General features: G+C 53.8%; 4 protein-coding genes and 1 non-coding gene across 5 annotated transcripts; 3 read left to right on the top strand and 2 right to left on the bottom strand.

The window, feature by feature from the left end:
- Positions 1 to 153: 153 nt before the first annotated feature.
- Positions 154 to 1,134, top strand: NCU14035. Its single transcript, XR_897785.1, has 3 exons — positions 154 to 490; positions 584 to 719; positions 835 to 1,134. It is a non-coding gene; the product is annotated as a ncrg85 (non-coding RNA).
- Positions 233 to 4,419, top strand: NCU00627 (hypothetical protein). The gene is made up of 5 exons (XM_960674.3): positions 233 to 490; positions 584 to 768; positions 835 to 2,600; positions 2,663 to 3,468; positions 3,530 to 4,419. Exons 3-5 carry the CDS (start codon positions 1,940 to 1,942, stop codon positions 3,770 to 3,772), a joined length of 1,710 nt encoding a protein of 569 aa, XP_965767.1. The 5' UTR covers positions 233 to 490; positions 584 to 768; positions 835 to 1,939; the 3' UTR covers positions 3,773 to 4,419.
- A 149-nt stretch (positions 4,420 to 4,568) lies between these two features.
- On the bottom strand, positions 4,569 to 7,316 carry NCU00628 (hypothetical protein). Its single transcript, XM_960675.2, has one exon. The coding sequence runs from the start codon at positions 7,138 to 7,140 to the stop codon at positions 5,101 to 5,103; it is 2,040 nt and encodes a 679-aa protein (XP_965768.2). The 5' UTR covers positions 7,141 to 7,316; the 3' UTR covers positions 4,569 to 5,100.
- A 562-nt stretch (positions 7,317 to 7,878) lies between these two features.
- On the top strand, positions 7,879 to 12,359 carry emp-3 (embden-meyerhof pathway-3). Its single transcript, XM_960676.3, has 3 exons — positions 7,879 to 9,623; positions 9,695 to 10,162; positions 10,223 to 12,359. The coding sequence occupies exons 1-3, from the start codon at positions 8,733 to 8,735 to the stop codon at positions 11,399 to 11,401; spliced, it is 2,538 nt and encodes an 845-aa protein (XP_965769.3). The 5' UTR covers positions 7,879 to 8,732; the 3' UTR covers positions 11,402 to 12,359.
- On the bottom strand, positions 11,757 to 14,929 carry NCU00630 (hypothetical protein). The gene is made up of 4 exons (XM_960677.2): positions 14,770 to 14,929; positions 13,591 to 14,675; positions 13,131 to 13,537; positions 11,757 to 13,024 (listed from the first exon to the last, which is right to left on the bottom strand). Exons 2-4 carry the CDS (start codon positions 13,884 to 13,886, stop codon positions 11,979 to 11,981), a joined length of 1,749 nt encoding a protein of 582 aa, XP_965770.2. The 5' UTR covers positions 13,887 to 14,675; positions 14,770 to 14,929; the 3' UTR covers positions 11,757 to 11,978.
- Between the last annotated feature and the right edge of the window lie 1,269 nt (positions 14,930 to 16,198).

Genomic DNA, 16,198 nt, shown 5'->3' with positions numbered 1-16,198 from the left:
TGTCGACGGCCGCGGCCTGCCTGCCCGCCCGCCCGCAACGCCGTGGGTCCAAACCTTTTCAAAGCCTGTCGCGGCGCAGCACAGCCCTCCTGCAGGACGACGTAAAGACGGAACTCGTGCTGTTGAGCGTTGCGGCTGGGCACCTCATGCAGTTATGCACTAAGCAGCAGCTAGTCAGTGGCTGGTTGTTATAGTTCAAGTCTACCCGCTGGCAGTGGAAACAATCAGTTGTCAACTTTCCACTTCTCGAGCTTGACACAGCGAAAGCCACGGTAAGGCGACGGCATCGCCAGCTCCGGGTCACTAGCCTTGCACGCTTCCTGTTTCCAAGGCTGAGTGTTCGGGAAATGATGGTGACTGCCGGGTGGCTTTGCTGGTGGGAAGATTCTAGACTTTGAGCTTGACGGGATGGAGGAACCAAACTGCGCAAACCCATCGGCCATCGTGAGGTAATCCTGAGTAACGTAACCCGAATAAAATCAAGCACAATGTAAGGTACCTCAAGCCCGTCAACTCAATCTACGGACTCCAGTCTCACACTGCGTAGTTCAATTGGTCTTCACTTTACTAACAACAAGCCCAGATGAACACACGACACACAGCGTATCACTCACATGCGTGGTTGAGTTGAAATCGTGTCGCAATGAAACTTGATATTGTCCCTGCTGCTGTTTCTAGGGGACCAGCCCCTCCAGACCCTCCAGGTCTCACACAGCCCGGTACGTACCGTAATGACACCCCGTTACACCATGTCGGGCCAGGGGTTTGGTAAGTTTGGATGGAACTTCCACTTGGGAGGGCGCCTCACAGCAAGCGCTGACCGGACGACACTAGTGCGCAAGGATGCAGCTTGTATGAGCAGGCTCCAAGAAACGGAAGGTATTGGGACGGTGGGATGATGACGTTGGTTTCGAGCCCAATTACATTCCCAGGCAATTGGCTGGACGTCCAATGTCACTGACAGAAGCGAATGTCATGGGCGGTTCCTCCCAACCTCAACAAGCTCAATCAGGGCATTCACGGAGAGAAAAAAGCACTTCGACATGGCCAGAAACTGGTCACGAAGCGGGCCGGACCTTGAATCTTCATCAGACCCAGCTCAACTTTGCTTCGGTAATGTACCTAGTATCACACATCATGCTACGCCCCGGTGTTTGTTCCACTGTAGGAGGAAACGAGTTGGAGTGTGTGCCAGTCAGGGTAGTTACAAGTCACTCCTCCCCGGTGCCCGTTGCTGCGCAGTGAGTTAGGTTCCAGAAGTGAGTGGGTTTCGGGAGCCTTCTTCTCCATGCCCCTCCCCGTCACTGCCTCCTTCCCGAAATGTGTTTGTCTGTTTCTCCTCCTCCGTATCTCGTCGTCTCCAGAGTTTTTGTCCTCCAGACTCCAAGTTCATAATCTGTACTTCTCTCAGCTGGTCATCAGAGTCTTCTCGTAGGTTCCTGGCAAAGAACATAGGTGCCCAGATTGGTCCTAACCGCAGCCCAACCACACGAATTCCAGGGCCGACAGTCATCCATCACATCATCAGCAGGCCCCCGGTTAAGAGCTGAAGAAGGAACTTGGTAGCTTGCCAAGATCACGGTCACACGCCCACTCTCTTCCACTCGCCCACCCTGTCTGTCCACTTCCTAGTCTCAGACCAACCCCGCCCTTACTCCCACCCTCTCTGTCCACGAGTTTCTTCTCCCGGCTTCCCCTCTTACTTAAACGTCAGGCTCTGCTACATCCCGCAGCCTGGAAGAAGGCTGGCTTGAGAAATTTTCATAACCCAGTCATCACCCCGCTGTCCTGAGAACCCAAACCTCACTTGGTCATCCATCCATCCATCCTTTCTCGGTCCTTGACCAGCTAGCTGTACATACCACCACCCAACAACAACAATCACAGAACAACCACAACAACATCAACAACAACACATATCACACATACACTAGCGACTATGGCCAGCAGAAGCCGGGTCGAGTTCGACGACTACTACAGGGAGTCCCCCCGCCGCGCTCCTAGCCGCGGTCCCAGCCGTGCTCCTAGCCGTGGCCCTCCTGTCCGCTACGCGGATGAGGACATCGATATTCACGTCCATGACCGTACTCCCGCCTTCCTGCGTGAGGACAGGCGCTCCGATGCAGGTCAGCTGGTGCTGAGGCAGAGGGAGGTTGAGACTGTTGAGCGTCCCAGGCGAAGGTCACCCAGCCCTGTGCACATGCACGAGCGCATCGTCCACAGAGCTAGGAGCGTCAGCCCTGAACCCCGGAGACGCACAGAGGAGTCGGACATTCATATCCATTCCATCGACCGTGTCCGCGAGTCTAGCCGCCCTCCTGCTGACAGGATTCGCGCAAGCACCCGCATTATCGAACGTCAGAGGAGCCCGTCTCCTCCCCGCATGGACAGGCTTGAGATTCGGGAAACCCAGCGGGAACGCCAGCGACCCCGCTCCCCTTCGCCTGACCGGAACATCCGTGAGCACATTCGCATTGTTGAGAGGGAGAGGGAGAAGGAGCGTGAACCCAGCCCGCCACCTCAGCCTCAGCAACCTCAGGTCATCAAGGGACCTGTCATTGAAAGAGAAGTCATCACTCACTACCGCGATATCGACCATGGTATGTCACTTGTCCAACCTATACGCCAAGATTTGAGTTTGCAGGATGCTAACACATACAAGGCATGATTTCCGTCCGCCCACCATCTCGGCCTGCCTCCCCAGTTCGCCGCAAGCAGCCGCAGCTTTCCGAGACCGAGATCGACATCTACACCTCTCGCAAGGACACCGAAATCGACATCCACAGGCACGCCTCTCGGAGCCGTGGCCGCTCTCAGGAGCGCCGCTCGCCCAGGAACGCTTATGATGACGATCTACTGATCCATGCCGATACCGGTCGCCTCCATGTCGACGTTGAGCGTCGCCGCAGCGTCTCCCGCAGCGGCCGTCGTGCCCATTCCGAGGCTCCTCCCCACATTGACTTTGACGATGAAGCTAGATACATCACGTCTAAGATCGACTCGAGGGGCCAGATGGGTGAGGCGTACAACGGTATCACCAAGGACTGGACCATCATCGATGTTCCTCCCGGAACCGAGCGCGTACGATTGGATGGTGCCGGTGGTGCCTCTGCCGAGGTCACATGGCAGAAGTACAGTGGAGTTAGGCGCTCCCAGTTCATCCCTGAGCGTGACGAGAGGAGTGTTGTTTCCGCGTCCTCTGCTTCTGACCGTGACCATGACCGTGAGCGCGACCGTGAGCGCGACCGTGACGCCCGCGATAGCAGACTCAGCATTCAGATCTACAATGAGCGGGGCGGTGATGAGCGGGAGAAGCGCATCAGCATCCACGGCTCGCAGAACCCCCGTCGCAGCGAGATGTGGACTGAGATCACCAAGGATCTCGTCACTCGTGAGGCCATTGAGGAGCTTGGTTATGACTACGAGGAAACCGAGTACTTCTTCTACATCATGCAGTACCTGCGCTATGTAAGTTGCCTTGCCTGTCGAACTCATACTTTCTGGGCTAGTCACTAATGTTGGTAAACAGGAGGATGTTCTTCGCTGCGTTCAGCTTTCCGACAAGATTCGCCAGGCTCGCAAGGACCGCATTCGCGAAATTCAGTGGGAGCGCGAGTACGGTCGCGATGATTACGAATTCCGTGATCATTACCACAACCCTCACAGTCACAGCCGTCACCGCTCGCGCGATGATCGCTGGGACGACGAGCGCGAGCGTATCGTCGAGCACGAGGTCATCTATGACAGCAGGGCCGGGAGCAGGTACCGCTAAACGCCCACATGACTATAGACTTGGCACGCTATGTACGGGAAGGTAATACCAAGCGCGTTGGGTGAAAGGATGGTTCTGCTTTTCATTCTATTGCCATCTTCTTCTGCCTATACAAATTTTTTTCCTCCTTTGGGTTGTTTTGGAAGGTTCTCTTTTGGTTAATCATGTTACCCCTCACGTCATGTCAAGATGTATGTTGTGTTTGGTTGTTGTTTTGGATGGTCGATATTATGACTTATGATGAAACAGAAAACATTATGTATGAAGATGATGAACAATTCATGTATGCGATGAATGTCAATGAGTCCCGCATTTAGGATGTTGGTTACATGTACGTTTCATGGCTGGAGGAGCTGGAGAGGGGTGGTGTAGTAGTGATATTCTTAGACCAACAAAGCATATACCTAAAGGGTACCGCAGACGACTTCGTTTTGTGACCAATCTGTGCCCCATGACTTTGTTTACTATAAACGATTTTCACTATACTTAGTATTCCAATATCTCATTTCTTACGCAGAATTTTGTTTCAGGCAGCTCAGGTTTGTACGAGCAGTCATCCAGAACCTCGGACGTAAATGATGATTTGTGACCTTGTCGTCGTTGGTACTACAGTACGACAAAGTGTACCATGAGCAGATCAAGCAAACAAAGGGAAAAAGGGGGTGGCGAACCATTTTGTCAACTCAGTTATACCGCCCTAGAGGTGCCAGTTAGCTGTACAGTAGAACTCCTGGTTGAAATAACTGCCCGATATTCGCTGTTTCATGAGCACGCTGCTAGGACTTGAGATTCAGCGCTGAACACACCAAATGGTTCGAAACCATATAATGTTAACTTTTCTATTTTCCCGCTGTAAGAGGTAACAGAAACTTGCCAAGTAGGCCGGCTAGTACCAATGTGGAATGCGTCTATACCGTAAGATAGAATTGAGTTTCCTATACGTCGATCCGGGTCTCAACCACCCGCCGAATGATTCTTTTGTGAAGATATACTAGGGGTAGAGTATGTTTGTGGGTATGTTTTTGTAGCGACAAGTCCTTGACCGATCCAGCTGGACAAAGGTACATTGTCTCTGGAGACCGAGCCCTCTTGTACTTCAATCTTGAGTCTCATCCAGTGACAGTTTCGAGAAACGATAAGTACGCTTCGTTTACGTCCAACATCCGTATCCACTTGCGCTCCCGCCTTTGGTGCTCAACCTTCAATCGTCAAACCCAACGGGCGATCCTCCTCACCCAACCAGTCTTGCAAACCAACCGCTGTATAACTTACGTATCCAAGTCCATGTCCCCAAGTCCCAGAAAGAGTTATGTCTCATCTTGAGCTTCTTAAGCAGACAGCACCGATGACGACGGCCCATTTGCCAAGATGTGCTTGACAATTTCATCTAGACTACCGCCGCTCTGCGTGCCAGCGGGGCCCGAGGCAGTCCACTTCCACTCATGCTGAACGCGCTTGCCGTCTTCCATATAGTCTCCGGTGACGCGTAGCTCTGGCTCTTTTGCTGCATCGCCAACCTCATCACCGCGAGTGTAGTTTGAAGTAAAAGCAAACCGGACGCCGAACGTCTCGGTGTCGTCGTCTACTAGTCCCAGGTCATCTGGGTGGATGATCCAGGTTGTAGTATTAGGAGCAGGAGGATTTGGCGTTTCGCCGTTGTTGCCCTTGTTTCCGCTGTTCCGCATCTCCTGGACAAGCGGGTAATAGTACATGGTCAGAGCGCGGGGCACCGCGTTGCTAAGGTAGCGAACCAGCTCCTTGATATTCTCGTAGACCGAGTCGGTCTGGTTGGGCGGGAACGAGCTGGTGAGGTGGTTTGACTGCGGGTGGAGGAGGTAGATGGAGAACCGGGTGCCGAAGACAGGGGTAGGCTTGGCGAGGATGCGCACGCGCGAGGCGGGCGTGATGGTCAGGTCGAATTGGACTTCTGAAGGGTGGAGGAGGGTCTTCATGAGTGCCTCGGAGGGCGGAGCGGTGGGGGGGCCCTTGTTGATGCTTTCGGTCATGCTGAAGGAGGACTGGATTCCCGCGGAGCGGAGAGCGCCACAGAAGGCGGCTAGGAAGGTGGTGCAGTCCTCCAATGTCTTCTCGTGTCTGTAGTAGGTGATGATGGGGAGAAGAAGGTTGTAGGGGGGTGGTGGGCCCCTCATGGCGTTGGCTGCAGTCCGCTCAGAGCGCTTGAGCTGGTTCTGCCTGTGAGCGTTGCTCAGGAGGAGATGGAGAGTGATTGAGGCCGTTTCGGCGTCGAGATCGCCGGGCAGAGGTGCCCTGGAGTGATCTTGGTCATCCAAGCCTACCAACTCGAAGGAAATGGTCCGATTGGGATCAAGGGCGCAAGTTACAGCTGACTGCTCTAAACGGACATGGTGACCGTGCAGTGTGCGACCTTCCCGATTGATTTCGTGCCAAAGCTCTTGCGCAAATATGGTATTCCGTGCTTCTTTGACGCGATCGTCCAACGGAGCATCGTCGGGTAGGGGTCGAGGAAGGGAAGATCTTCCGACAACCTCCCCGTTGTGCAGAAGGGTGGCCTGGAGACGTTCGGATTTGGAACCCATTCGGCCATATTCCAGACGGACTGAACCATCCTCGGCCCTTTTCAATGGCGCAACGCTATTGTTCTTGAACAGGGGGGCAGCATTAGAGAAGCCAAACTTGACGCCCATGTCGTGTGGCTCTTGGGGCAGGCGAGCGGTTGACCAGCCCTTTTGGCTGACGGTCAAGACTTCCTGCCAGTACTTTGTCTCGGAATTGATCTCTTGACGAAGCCTGTTGGCAGCAGCAAGGGCAGTGTCGGCTGCTTCGTTGAGCGCGACCAGTCGCTTGCCGATGGTGATCAGCTTGTTGTCGGCCACTCTACTCTGGGTCAGAGGAGTCGGCGCGTCGAGCTGGGTGGCGCCGATGGATCCAATCGGAACTTGACTTCGTAGCCATGGCGAAATAGAGACGGCAGCTTGCGTGGGGATTTCTTTGGAGAGAAGGAGCGAGATGAAGTCGAGGAAATTCGAGGAGATCTGGATGGCCTGGCCGAGGCTCATGATGATGTTGTGGCGAGCAGCAATGATGTCGGGTTTCTTGGAGTCGTCATCGGCCTCCTGGTCGGTAACCATTTCGACATCCTCGTGATGAAGCCCATTGCGCTCGGCAATGACGTTCCTGCGCACTTCCTCTTCGTTGAGAGCTCGAAAACCACCGGGCTCTGCGTTGACGCGTCGGATGAAGTCGGCGATTGTTTGGGGCCCTCTGCTGTTTGGCGGCCGTGGCCGTAGGTTGAGGGGAGAGTCCATGGTCCGTATAATGACCTCCAAATACTGAAAATGTAAAGTACCAGTATCGTTGTTGGTTGTGCCGTAAAAAGCCAGGGGCATGCGATACTACTAGTTTCGAAGGTCAAGGCGACGGACTGGAGCGTCCATTACGGAAGTGCCAGTGGAAGCTACAGTACCTGCCGGATGCCGTGCACGGCAGGGACGCACAGACCACTGCATCCGTGCCGTTCCCGTCCATTGCGGGCCGCCGGGCGACAGTCCAGTCACACTGCAGTGAATGAGAGAGATGGAAACTACTTAGTGACTACCTTATGGAACCCTGCGCGCCGCGTGGGTCTGTTCCGTCTTTCTCGGACAGGCACACACACACAGAGAGACATGTACCGGCCGGACGGCGGCAAGGTGCGCCGAAGTGGTTTGGCAGGGATGACACAGGGATGTCATTACGTGCGGTAGTGCCCAGATACTGCACTGTGTTACCTTTGGGTTATCGATAGGCCCTTCTTTTTGTTTTTTCCCCAAAAGTTGGCCGAGCGGGCAAAGTTGTTCCAGTCAAGGGAGTGAGGCTGTTCCCACTCTTTCACCACCTGAGAGGCAAATCACATGTTCTTCAGCAACACGGCTTACACCGCTCTGCAACATGTGAGAGATGATGGGCAGTTTCACACGAGTAATAACTTGATTTGGTGAAGATGGTGGACAGATTTTATACAGGTCGGCCCTATCCTACCCGAACCCTTGGCGTTCTCATTTTCAATGCGGCTGGGAACTGAAGAGAAGTGGTACTAATAAGGTTTTGCCCTGATGAGCCCTGGCAATGGATCGTCTCTGCCATGGGTCGCGGCGGGCACGGCGGGCTCCATACGATTGACGTTGTTAATGGCCATCCCACCCCGCCGGTTATGTCATCGAATGACCCAATTGCTCTTGCTGGGGCTGCAAAAACCCCTCACCACCAAGACTACCTACCCCAATCCGCCGAGCACTCAGAGACCTGCACCACCACCACGCTTCACCACGTCTTCATTTGACATGTCAGAATTCCCCCGAGATACTTGAAGGCTCTGTGGATGAGAGCGAGGTGTTTGCTGTGCTGTTTCGACTCGGACAATTCGCCCGGGCACTGCATGTTAGAGTCGAGGTTCCTGTCCAGTGAGGCCGCTGGAGAGGTGTCAATGACCCCGCCATTGCCCGCCGCTCACGATAAGATAAGAGCTCTCTCTTTTGTTAGCACCATGCTGCTTAGTAGCGCCGATGGCCAGGGCACCCCGTCACCTATCCATGTCACTGCAGCAGCCGATCAGCAGAGCACACTTGCACTCCGAGCTTCCACTTGTCGGCGTAACTACCCAGCAGCTGCATAGGTACACTACAAGGAGCTGCTTCCATGTTGCGGGCACTTGGGCCGCTGCCCGGCCAAGACTGAAAAGAATTCATCATCCGATTTCCAAGTGGAAAGCTGACGTTGCCCTCTTTTTGTCCCTTCATCTCGCCTCCGTCTTCCTCTTGACCTTTTCCTGAACCTCCTACCTATCTACCTACCCACCTACCTATCAATCCATAACACGAATCTTCTGCTTGTTGCGATCCAAGACGGGCCGTCATTCGTTCTGCCAACATCGCCAGGACAGTGACTACACTTGCACAAGGCTCCTTGAATCTCTCGGTGCTTCCAGGTTGGAGCCTGGAGCATGCCCATTTTTGACCGAGCCATCTTCTCTCGGCCATTGTCTATCCTCAATAACCCGTTCCCGGCGCTCTTTGCCCTCGTCCTCCTTTCGGCCTCCTCGCTAGGCATCCGACTCCTGCTGAGCTCGACTACCCCTCACAAAGTACCACCAGCAAAGATGTCGTCAGCACCCATCAAGATGGCGCCCAGAAAGAAAATCGCCATCATGACCTCGGGCGGCGATTCCCCCGGCATGAACGCTGTGGTACGCTCGTGCGTCCGCATGGCCATCCACATGGGCTGCGACGCCTACTGCGTCTACGAAGGCTACGAGGGTCTGGTTAGAGGTGGTGACTTCATAAAGCAGATGGACTGGTTTGATGTGCGCGGCTGGCTCTCGGAAGGCGGCACCTTGATCGGTACCGCTCGCTGCATGGCTTTCTACGAGCGCGCTGGTCGCCTTACTGCCGCCAAGAACATGATTCTCAACGGCATCGATGCCCTCATTATCTGCGGAGGAGACGGCTCTCTTACCGGTGCCGACAGGTTCCGTGCCGAGTGGCCTTCGCTGTTGGAAGAGCTGGTCTCTACTGGCGAGCTGACGGCCGAGCAAATTCAGGCTTACAAGCACCTCAACATCGTTGGTATCGTCGGTTCTATCGACAACGATCTGTCTGGTACAGACGCCACCGTTGGCTGCTATTCGGCTTTGGCAAGAATTTGCTTGTGTATCGATATGATTGAGGCTACCGCCTCTTCCCATTCCCGTGCCTTCGTCGTTGAAGTCATGGGCAGACACTGCGGTTGGCTGGCTTTGATGGCAGCTGTTGCGACAGGCGCAGATTTCCTCTTTATTCCCGAGAAACCTAGGGAGGACAACTGGAGAGAGGAAATGCGTAGCGTTATCCAGCAGGTACGTTTTCCATGTTCAGCCTGGGCTACAGTGCCACCGAATAAGCAATGGCTAACAAACGGAAACAACAGCACCGCAGGCTTGGAAAGCGCAAGACCATCGTCCTCATCGCTGAGGGTGCTCTCGACAAGTTTGGTAACAAGATCACCCCCGAAGAAGTAAGAGATCTTCTCGCCGACAAGAATGGCCTCGCCCTCGATACCCGCATCACTACCCTCGGCCACGTTCAACGCGGTGGTACTGCCGTCGCATATGACAGAATGCTCGCGACTCTTCAGGGTGTTGAGGCCGTCAAGGCTGTCTTGGAAGCCACTCCCGAGACCAAGACTTGCTTCATTGCCATTACCGAAAACAAGATTGTCAGGAAGCCCCTGATGGAGGCGGTACTGGATACCAAGCAAGTCGCCAAGGCGATTGAAAGCCAGGATTTTGACGGAGCCATGGCTCTTCGTGATGCCGAGTTTTCGGAGCAGTACAAGTCGTTCATGATGACAACTGCAGGCCAGATCGATCACGAGACATTGCTGCCTGAAAAGGAGGTGAGTGATGATCATGCTATTTGCGCTTCATCTGGTTGAGTTGAGCTAACCTCCATTCAGCGCATGAAAATCGGCTTTATCAACGTCGGTGCCCCCGCTGGAGGTATGAATGCCGCCGTCCGCGCTGGTGTGTCGTACTGCTTGTCTCGTGGTCACGAACCCATTGCGATCCACAACGGCTTTGCAGGCTTCGCGCGCCATCATGCCGATTCGCCGGGCTCAGTGCGGCCCTTTGACTGGCTTGAGGTTGATGGCTGGGCTAGCAAGGGCGGTTCCGAAATCGGCACCAACCGTGAGCTCCCGAGCGAGTCTGGCATGGAGACCATCGCCAACCTCATCGAGCAGTACCAGTTTGACGCCCTGTTCCTCATCGGTGGCTTCGAGGCTTTCCACGCCGTCTCGCAGTTGCGCAAGGCCAGAGAGCAGTACCCCTCTCTGTGCATCCCCATGACGCTGCTCCCAGCGACCATCTCCAACAACGTTCCCGGCACTGAGTACTCTCTTGGTTCCGATACTTGCCTTAACGAGCTTGTCGACTATTGCGACAAGATCAAGCAGTCCGCGTCTGCCACTCGCAGACGTGTCTTTGTCATTGAGACACAGGGTGGCCGTTCGGGTTACATCGCAACTCTCGCCGGTCTCGGTGTTGGTGCCTCGGCCGTTTACCTTCCTGAAGAAGGTCTTAGCTTGGAAATGCTCAGCGAAGACGTCCGTCACTTGAAGGAGGTGTTCGCTCAGGACAAGGGACAGAGCAGAGCCGGTCGCTTGATCCTGATCAATGAGAAGGCCTCCAAGGTTTACAATGCCAAGCTCATCGCCGACATTCTCCGCGACGAGGCCCACGGTCGTTTTGAAAGTCGTGAGGGTATTCCCGGTCACATGCAGCAGGGTGGTGTTCCCTCGGGCATGGACCGTTGCCGTGCTGTTCGTTTGGCCATCAAGTGCATTCAGCAGCTTGAGAAGTATGGACGCAACGTGCACAACCGCGTCAAGATGGATCCCATGAGCGCTAGCGTCATCGGTATCAAGGGAGCGAGTGTTATCTTTACGCCGGTCCAGAAGTTGGAGGAGGAGGAGACCGACTGGCCCAACAGACGCCCCAAGGCTGCCTTCTGGCTTAGTATGAAGGAGATTGTTGACATCCTTGGAGGCCGTCCTCGGCACACCTTGCCCGAGCCCGACCTTACGGGCGTCAAGGCCAAGGACGTGAAGCGTGGACTGGAGCCGGTTGCCAATTAAGCCTTCCCTACATTACGGTTTCACGCCTTTGTTACGATTAAAATGTTTATGCTCTGGGAGTTTTAGCTGTGGTGAATGTGATTTTGCACCAAATTGGCATGGATAAGGAGTCTTGTACCTAGATGGGGGGGACAATGCAAAAGGACGGTATCGTTATGGTTGTATGAGAAAATTAGGTATGAAAAGAAATGAGATGACTCTTGAAACCGAACGAAACCTGGGACAAAGTGAACTCAACTCATTTTTTGGGGTATCCGCGCGATGCTTGAGGACGAATGAACCACATGTATTAAATTATCATATTGGTACCAACAACAAAAGTGGAAAAAAAAAAAGAAAAAAAAAAAAAAAAAACATATGACAGATGGCCTGACAACATCGGGCCTGCGTTGTACGCCATATCCTCAACATTTTCCTTTCTTCGTCATCGCTACAGTCAACACGAACGTGAGGAGATCAGAGAAGCTCATCCGCCTGTTGATCGTCAACTCGTCAAGGCCAATTCACACCAGAACATCCCATTTCCTTCAATTCATCACCTAACATGTCCATCGTCTCGATATTCTAAAATCGGTGACTACACCCTCCTCTGCCCCACGTGCTCCTGGACCCCAGGATGACCATGATGCCCTGGCGCATCCACCCTTATCGCCGTGTTATGGGCCATCAACTCATGACGATAAGCCTGGTCCGGCAACTCAAACACCGCCCTAGGCGCGTCCAACTCCATCGGCCGTCCCGTCTTGTCCAGCTGCTGCACGTTTGTATATCCTCCACCCCCAGGATGCAGCTTCTGGTCCCATTCCCCTGCTCCTGCTCCATATCCGTATCCAGTGGCGAGCGTACCATAAGGCGGAATGGGCGAGGTAGTGGCGCTCGGGGCTTCGGATCCCACGACCGTCGTACCGTCTTCGGGGCTGTTGAGATTGGTATTAGAGTTTTTGTTATTGTTCCGCCGGAAGAGGAAAAAGGCAGCCATGATGACGCCTAGCGCGACGACGCCCAGGCCGACGCCGACGCCGACGCCAATCTTGGCGCCAGAGGAGAAACCACCACCGGAGGCAGATTCGGCGGTGGCTGCTGTTCCCATATCGGCGGAACCGGAACCGGACGGAGTTGATGGAGAAGTGGTCGTGGTGGTGCCGCCGCCGCCGCCAGAAGTAGTAGAGCTAGTCGGCTGCTTCGCGCCATCATTGGGATCCCACTCCGGCACCGTCCGCCACTGCTTCCAAGCGTTATCGTTGCCGTTCAGCGCCACCTCGGCCAGCTTACCGCCCACTAGATAATAAATGCGCACTTTCGCATTCTTCGTTTCCTGGATGATGGCGCTCACGACGGTAAGTTCGGCGTTGGCTTCGTCGGCTTGCGGCCAGTAGGCTTTGGACTGGTTCTCCGCGAGGCCCCAGACGTAGTTTTGCGTAGTGAGTCGGTACAGGGACTTGTCGCTGCCGATGTAGTAGACGTTGCGCTTAGCGGCTGTGTAGAAGCTGATGCCGATGGATTTGGGCTGGCCCGTCCAGAAGGGGAGGGAGTAGTTGGAGGGGGCTGAGTAGTCGATCTTGAATGAAGACGAGGGGGTGGAGCTGGTGCTGAAGTTGCCCTTGAGCGGATGGGGAGTGGTGGCTGGATGGATGAATGGGGGAGGTTAGTATGACTGATGATGTGTTGGACTAGGGTGTCGGTGTAGTAGCTTCCGGATGGCAACTGGCAGATGGATGATGTAACTTACAGATGTACCAATTATTGTCCAAGCCCCATTGCGTGATCTGAATGTTTTTGTCGTCTCGAGGTGTGAAGACGGTGAAGTTGCCTTGATCTCTCCCGTCGACTGCGGCGATGGCATTGCTTCCTGGAACGTCATGGTTGATGGTTCCCTCCCAGCTCCAGGTAGTAGTATCTGGATCATAGCTGAGCTCATTGAGATGCATGTCTTCGTCGTGGTAATAGAGCCGATAACCACGGTTTTGGTCGCGGAGAAAGGCGGCTATGCCAGAGTTTGTGTGAGGTGCCGGCGCTCCCCCAGCCACAACAGGGTAGAATCCTGACTCTGCGTCCATGTAAAGACCGGTCGACGGATCACACTTGAAGATGGCATTTCTAAGGCTATTGGATTCATCGAAGTAGAATAATGATGCCCTGGGGTGAAGTTAGCAACGTTTTCGCCAGGAATAAGACAGAGAAGGACTGACCAGGTATTTGTTTGGTCGTACCAGCCGGTGCCGGCCAAAGGACTGCCGGCTTTGGGCGGGCTTTGGGTGAAATTGAGATAATTGCCGCCCGTGCTTGAATAGTAGACAGTATCCATTCCCATGGTATTGCATCTGGTGTATCTGTATTGGCCAGTGGTCTCGTTCAAGACGACAACCTGACTAGCGACCGAGTTCCACCACGATGCCATGGTAGCCTCAGAGGGCGTGACCGAAGCCGCCACCAGCAGAAGCGTCAACAGCGGCTTAGGTATTGACATGGCGCCGAAAAGAGCCATTGCGAATGAGAGGAGAACCTGAGCACGGGGTTCAACTCTTGAAGGGATCGAAGATGGATGTTACAAAAAATAGCGGAACCGGAGGAAGAGGTGAGAGTTTACAAGGCGAGAAAGGCGAACGGCGTGGTCTTGGATACAAGTAATACCAATAGACTGCAGCGCGCTTGGCAGCAGCCGCAATGTCTAGCAACGAAAGCGACGTCGTGCAAACGAGCGGAATCCTTCCGCTTGATACATGGAGAGAGAGGTTACAACAGAGCATGGAATAAGAAAAGAACGTGGGGGCGGAGCGGAAGAAAGTGTAATTTCAACCCCAGACAACTGGAACGTCCAATTGGAGGTTACCTGGGTCTAGGAATCTCATTGTCTTCCGGTTCCCGTTCAAGTCTTAAGTCCAGAAAGAGCAGTCCAGCTCTGAAATAATGATGGGCCGGCTATTGTTTTTTTTTTTTCTTCTTTTTTTTTTTTTTTCTCTTAACTCACCCACTCAATCAGCATGTCTTCCCTCCTCTTCTTCATGATCCTCATTTCTTGTGGCTTTTTTCCATCCGCCATGCATCAACTTCCAGACTCCGAGTCCTTTCGAGACGCGGACACATCCTGGGCTCCAGCCTTATCATCACCTCCATGCTTGTTCGAAGTTTTGACCCTGCTGCGCCTCCAGATTTGACGGTTTGATGACCCCCTAGCTTGACAGCCCCATCCCAGGAACAGGCAATCTCCAATGTTTCGGGACATAGAAGGCCGCGGTTGCGCACCTAGAGCGGGACATGCCACTTGTGTACGCCTCTGCATGAATATAAAACGTTAGCTTGGTACGACCAACAGGGAGCAGAGAGATGCCAGGATAGCTATCTCTTGTTCAGATATTAGGGTTTCTTGCCACTCGCGGAGACTGAGCTAGCATTTTAGAGCCATGCAGAGGTGTAACATTGCGCGCGAGTGAGCGGCGGCGAGCGAGTGATGGCCAGAGAGTCTCTACTAGCGGCTGCAGTGCAATGATCGAGGTCTGAATCCTGTCAGATGCCAAGACATGGAATTGGGAACGTCAATGCAGGGCAGCCAACAGCACATAGGGGGTTCTCTTTTTTTGAGGGTGGTGTCGCTCACTGCTGACAAGGGGTGATTCTGTACCGCTGACCAGTCATTGTTCGTCGTTTGGATGCCGTTCTTCCATCAGACTGCTCTTTTGATATATCGCCCATCCTCCATCCGCACTGTTTGATTTTGGATCGGAGTTTTGTCCCAACACGGAAACAGCCTACCCCAGGTCTGTCCAGCCATCATCGCCCTCGCAAAAGAACCCCTTGTTTATCAGGTAGTCGCACAGTCGTGTACACTATACATGACTGAGCTGACATCCATATCTCTTCGCTGTCCGCCATGGAATTGCGTCTCTAGACCCGTCGCCGATATCTTCAAGGTGCGCCTCATGTGAGACTGTGAGAGACCGAAAACACGGTTGCAAACAAATATATCCTGTTCGGGGGGGGGGGGGGGGGGGGGTGATGGGAAGTGGTAACTCGTAAAGCCATGGGCGCTGACTGAGTGACTTGCAGGAGATGGGCGACGATCGGTCGTCCTAAACACCTCCCTCTCACACTTGTCCAAACGAACGGCGTCCATATTGACTGGCCATGGGCGACCGAGAAGCGACGACCTTCCATGACTTGTCTACAAGGTCCTTGATGAGTTAAGAGTATTGCGCTTCCGTTTGAAGCGGATTCGGCCGTTCTTCTGCGCCCTTTACCATAGATTTCAGACCTGCGTCTTCTTGCACGTGCAGTTTAGCCACAACAACTTGGCTAGAATGTACTGGGGTAAGACCACCATTGGCGACTAGCCCGGTACAAGTGGTAGCATACAAAAAGTACACTAGTGTAATGTATATGGTGTGCCTGCTTGGCATTCCGGAGTGAACTTCCCCAGGCGGTCGTGGGGCGGGCTTCCCTATATCAGGACTACCTAACCGCTTTGGGAGCGACTTTTAGGAACTTGATTTATCTCCACAGTCCTCAACACTTCAGCTCAGTACATACCAGGTTCAAATTCCGAAAGCCGTTCCGTTGCGCCATCTTATTTGTACTATAGAAGAAAAATTGGGAAGTCCGACCCGAAACGGTTAAGTAGTCTAGATTTAGGGGAGAGGGGGGTAGTCTGCCGCTAACCAGCCTTCCTGTTGATGCTCGCAATAGCATCACATAGGCAGCGAAAGAAAAGACATGAGCGTATTTCTGCTGTTGTTTTTTTTTGGCTATTTCGAAGTGGCAGCAATAGTAGCACCGGCGAGTTTTTACAAGCAGTCTAGTGTG

The sequence above is a fragment of the Neurospora crassa genome, linkage group I, assembly GCF_000182925.2.
Source record: "Neurospora crassa OR74A linkage group I, whole genome shotgun sequence".
Taxonomy (NCBI): Eukaryota; Fungi; Ascomycota; class Sordariomycetes; order Sordariales; family Sordariaceae; genus Neurospora; species Neurospora crassa.
This window is presented reverse-complemented; position numbering and strand designations above follow the sequence as displayed.

Coding starts and splice junctions, on each gene's coding strand:
- NCU00627 (XM_960674.3), top strand. CDS start 1,940: ATGGCCAGCAGAAGCCGGGTCGAGTTCGACGACTACTACAGGGAGTCC. Junction 2,601..2,662: donor CTACCGCGATATCGACCATG/GTATGTCACTTG, acceptor AACACATACAAG/GCATGATTTCCGTCCGCCCA. Junction 3,469..3,529: donor TCATGCAGTACCTGCGCTAT/GTAAGTTGCCTT, acceptor GTTGGTAAACAG/GAGGATGTTCTTCGCTGCGT.
- NCU00628 (XM_960675.2), bottom strand. CDS start 7,140: ATGCCCCTGGCTTTTTACGGCACAACCAACAACGATACTGGTACTTTA.
- emp-3 (XM_960676.3), top strand. CDS start 8,733: ATGCCCATTTTTGACCGAGCCATCTTCTCTCGGCCATTGTCTATCCTC. Junction 9,624..9,694: donor TGCGTAGCGTTATCCAGCAG/GTACGTTTTCCA, acceptor CGGAAACAACAG/CACCGCAGGCTTGGAAAGCG. Junction 10,163..10,222: donor CATTGCTGCCTGAAAAGGAG/GTGAGTGATGAT, acceptor ACCTCCATTCAG/CGCATGAAAATCGGCTTTAT.
- NCU00630 (XM_960677.2), bottom strand. CDS start 13,886: ATGGCTCTTTTCGGCGCCATGTCAATACCTAAGCCGCTGTTGACGCTT. Junction 13,538..13,590: donor TACGACCAAACAAATACCTG/GTCAGTCCTTCT, acceptor ACTTCACCCCAG/GGCATCATTATTCTACTTCG. Junction 13,025..13,130: donor GGACAATAATTGGTACATCT/GTAAGTTACATC, acceptor TCATCCATCCAG/CCACCACTCCCCATCCGCTC.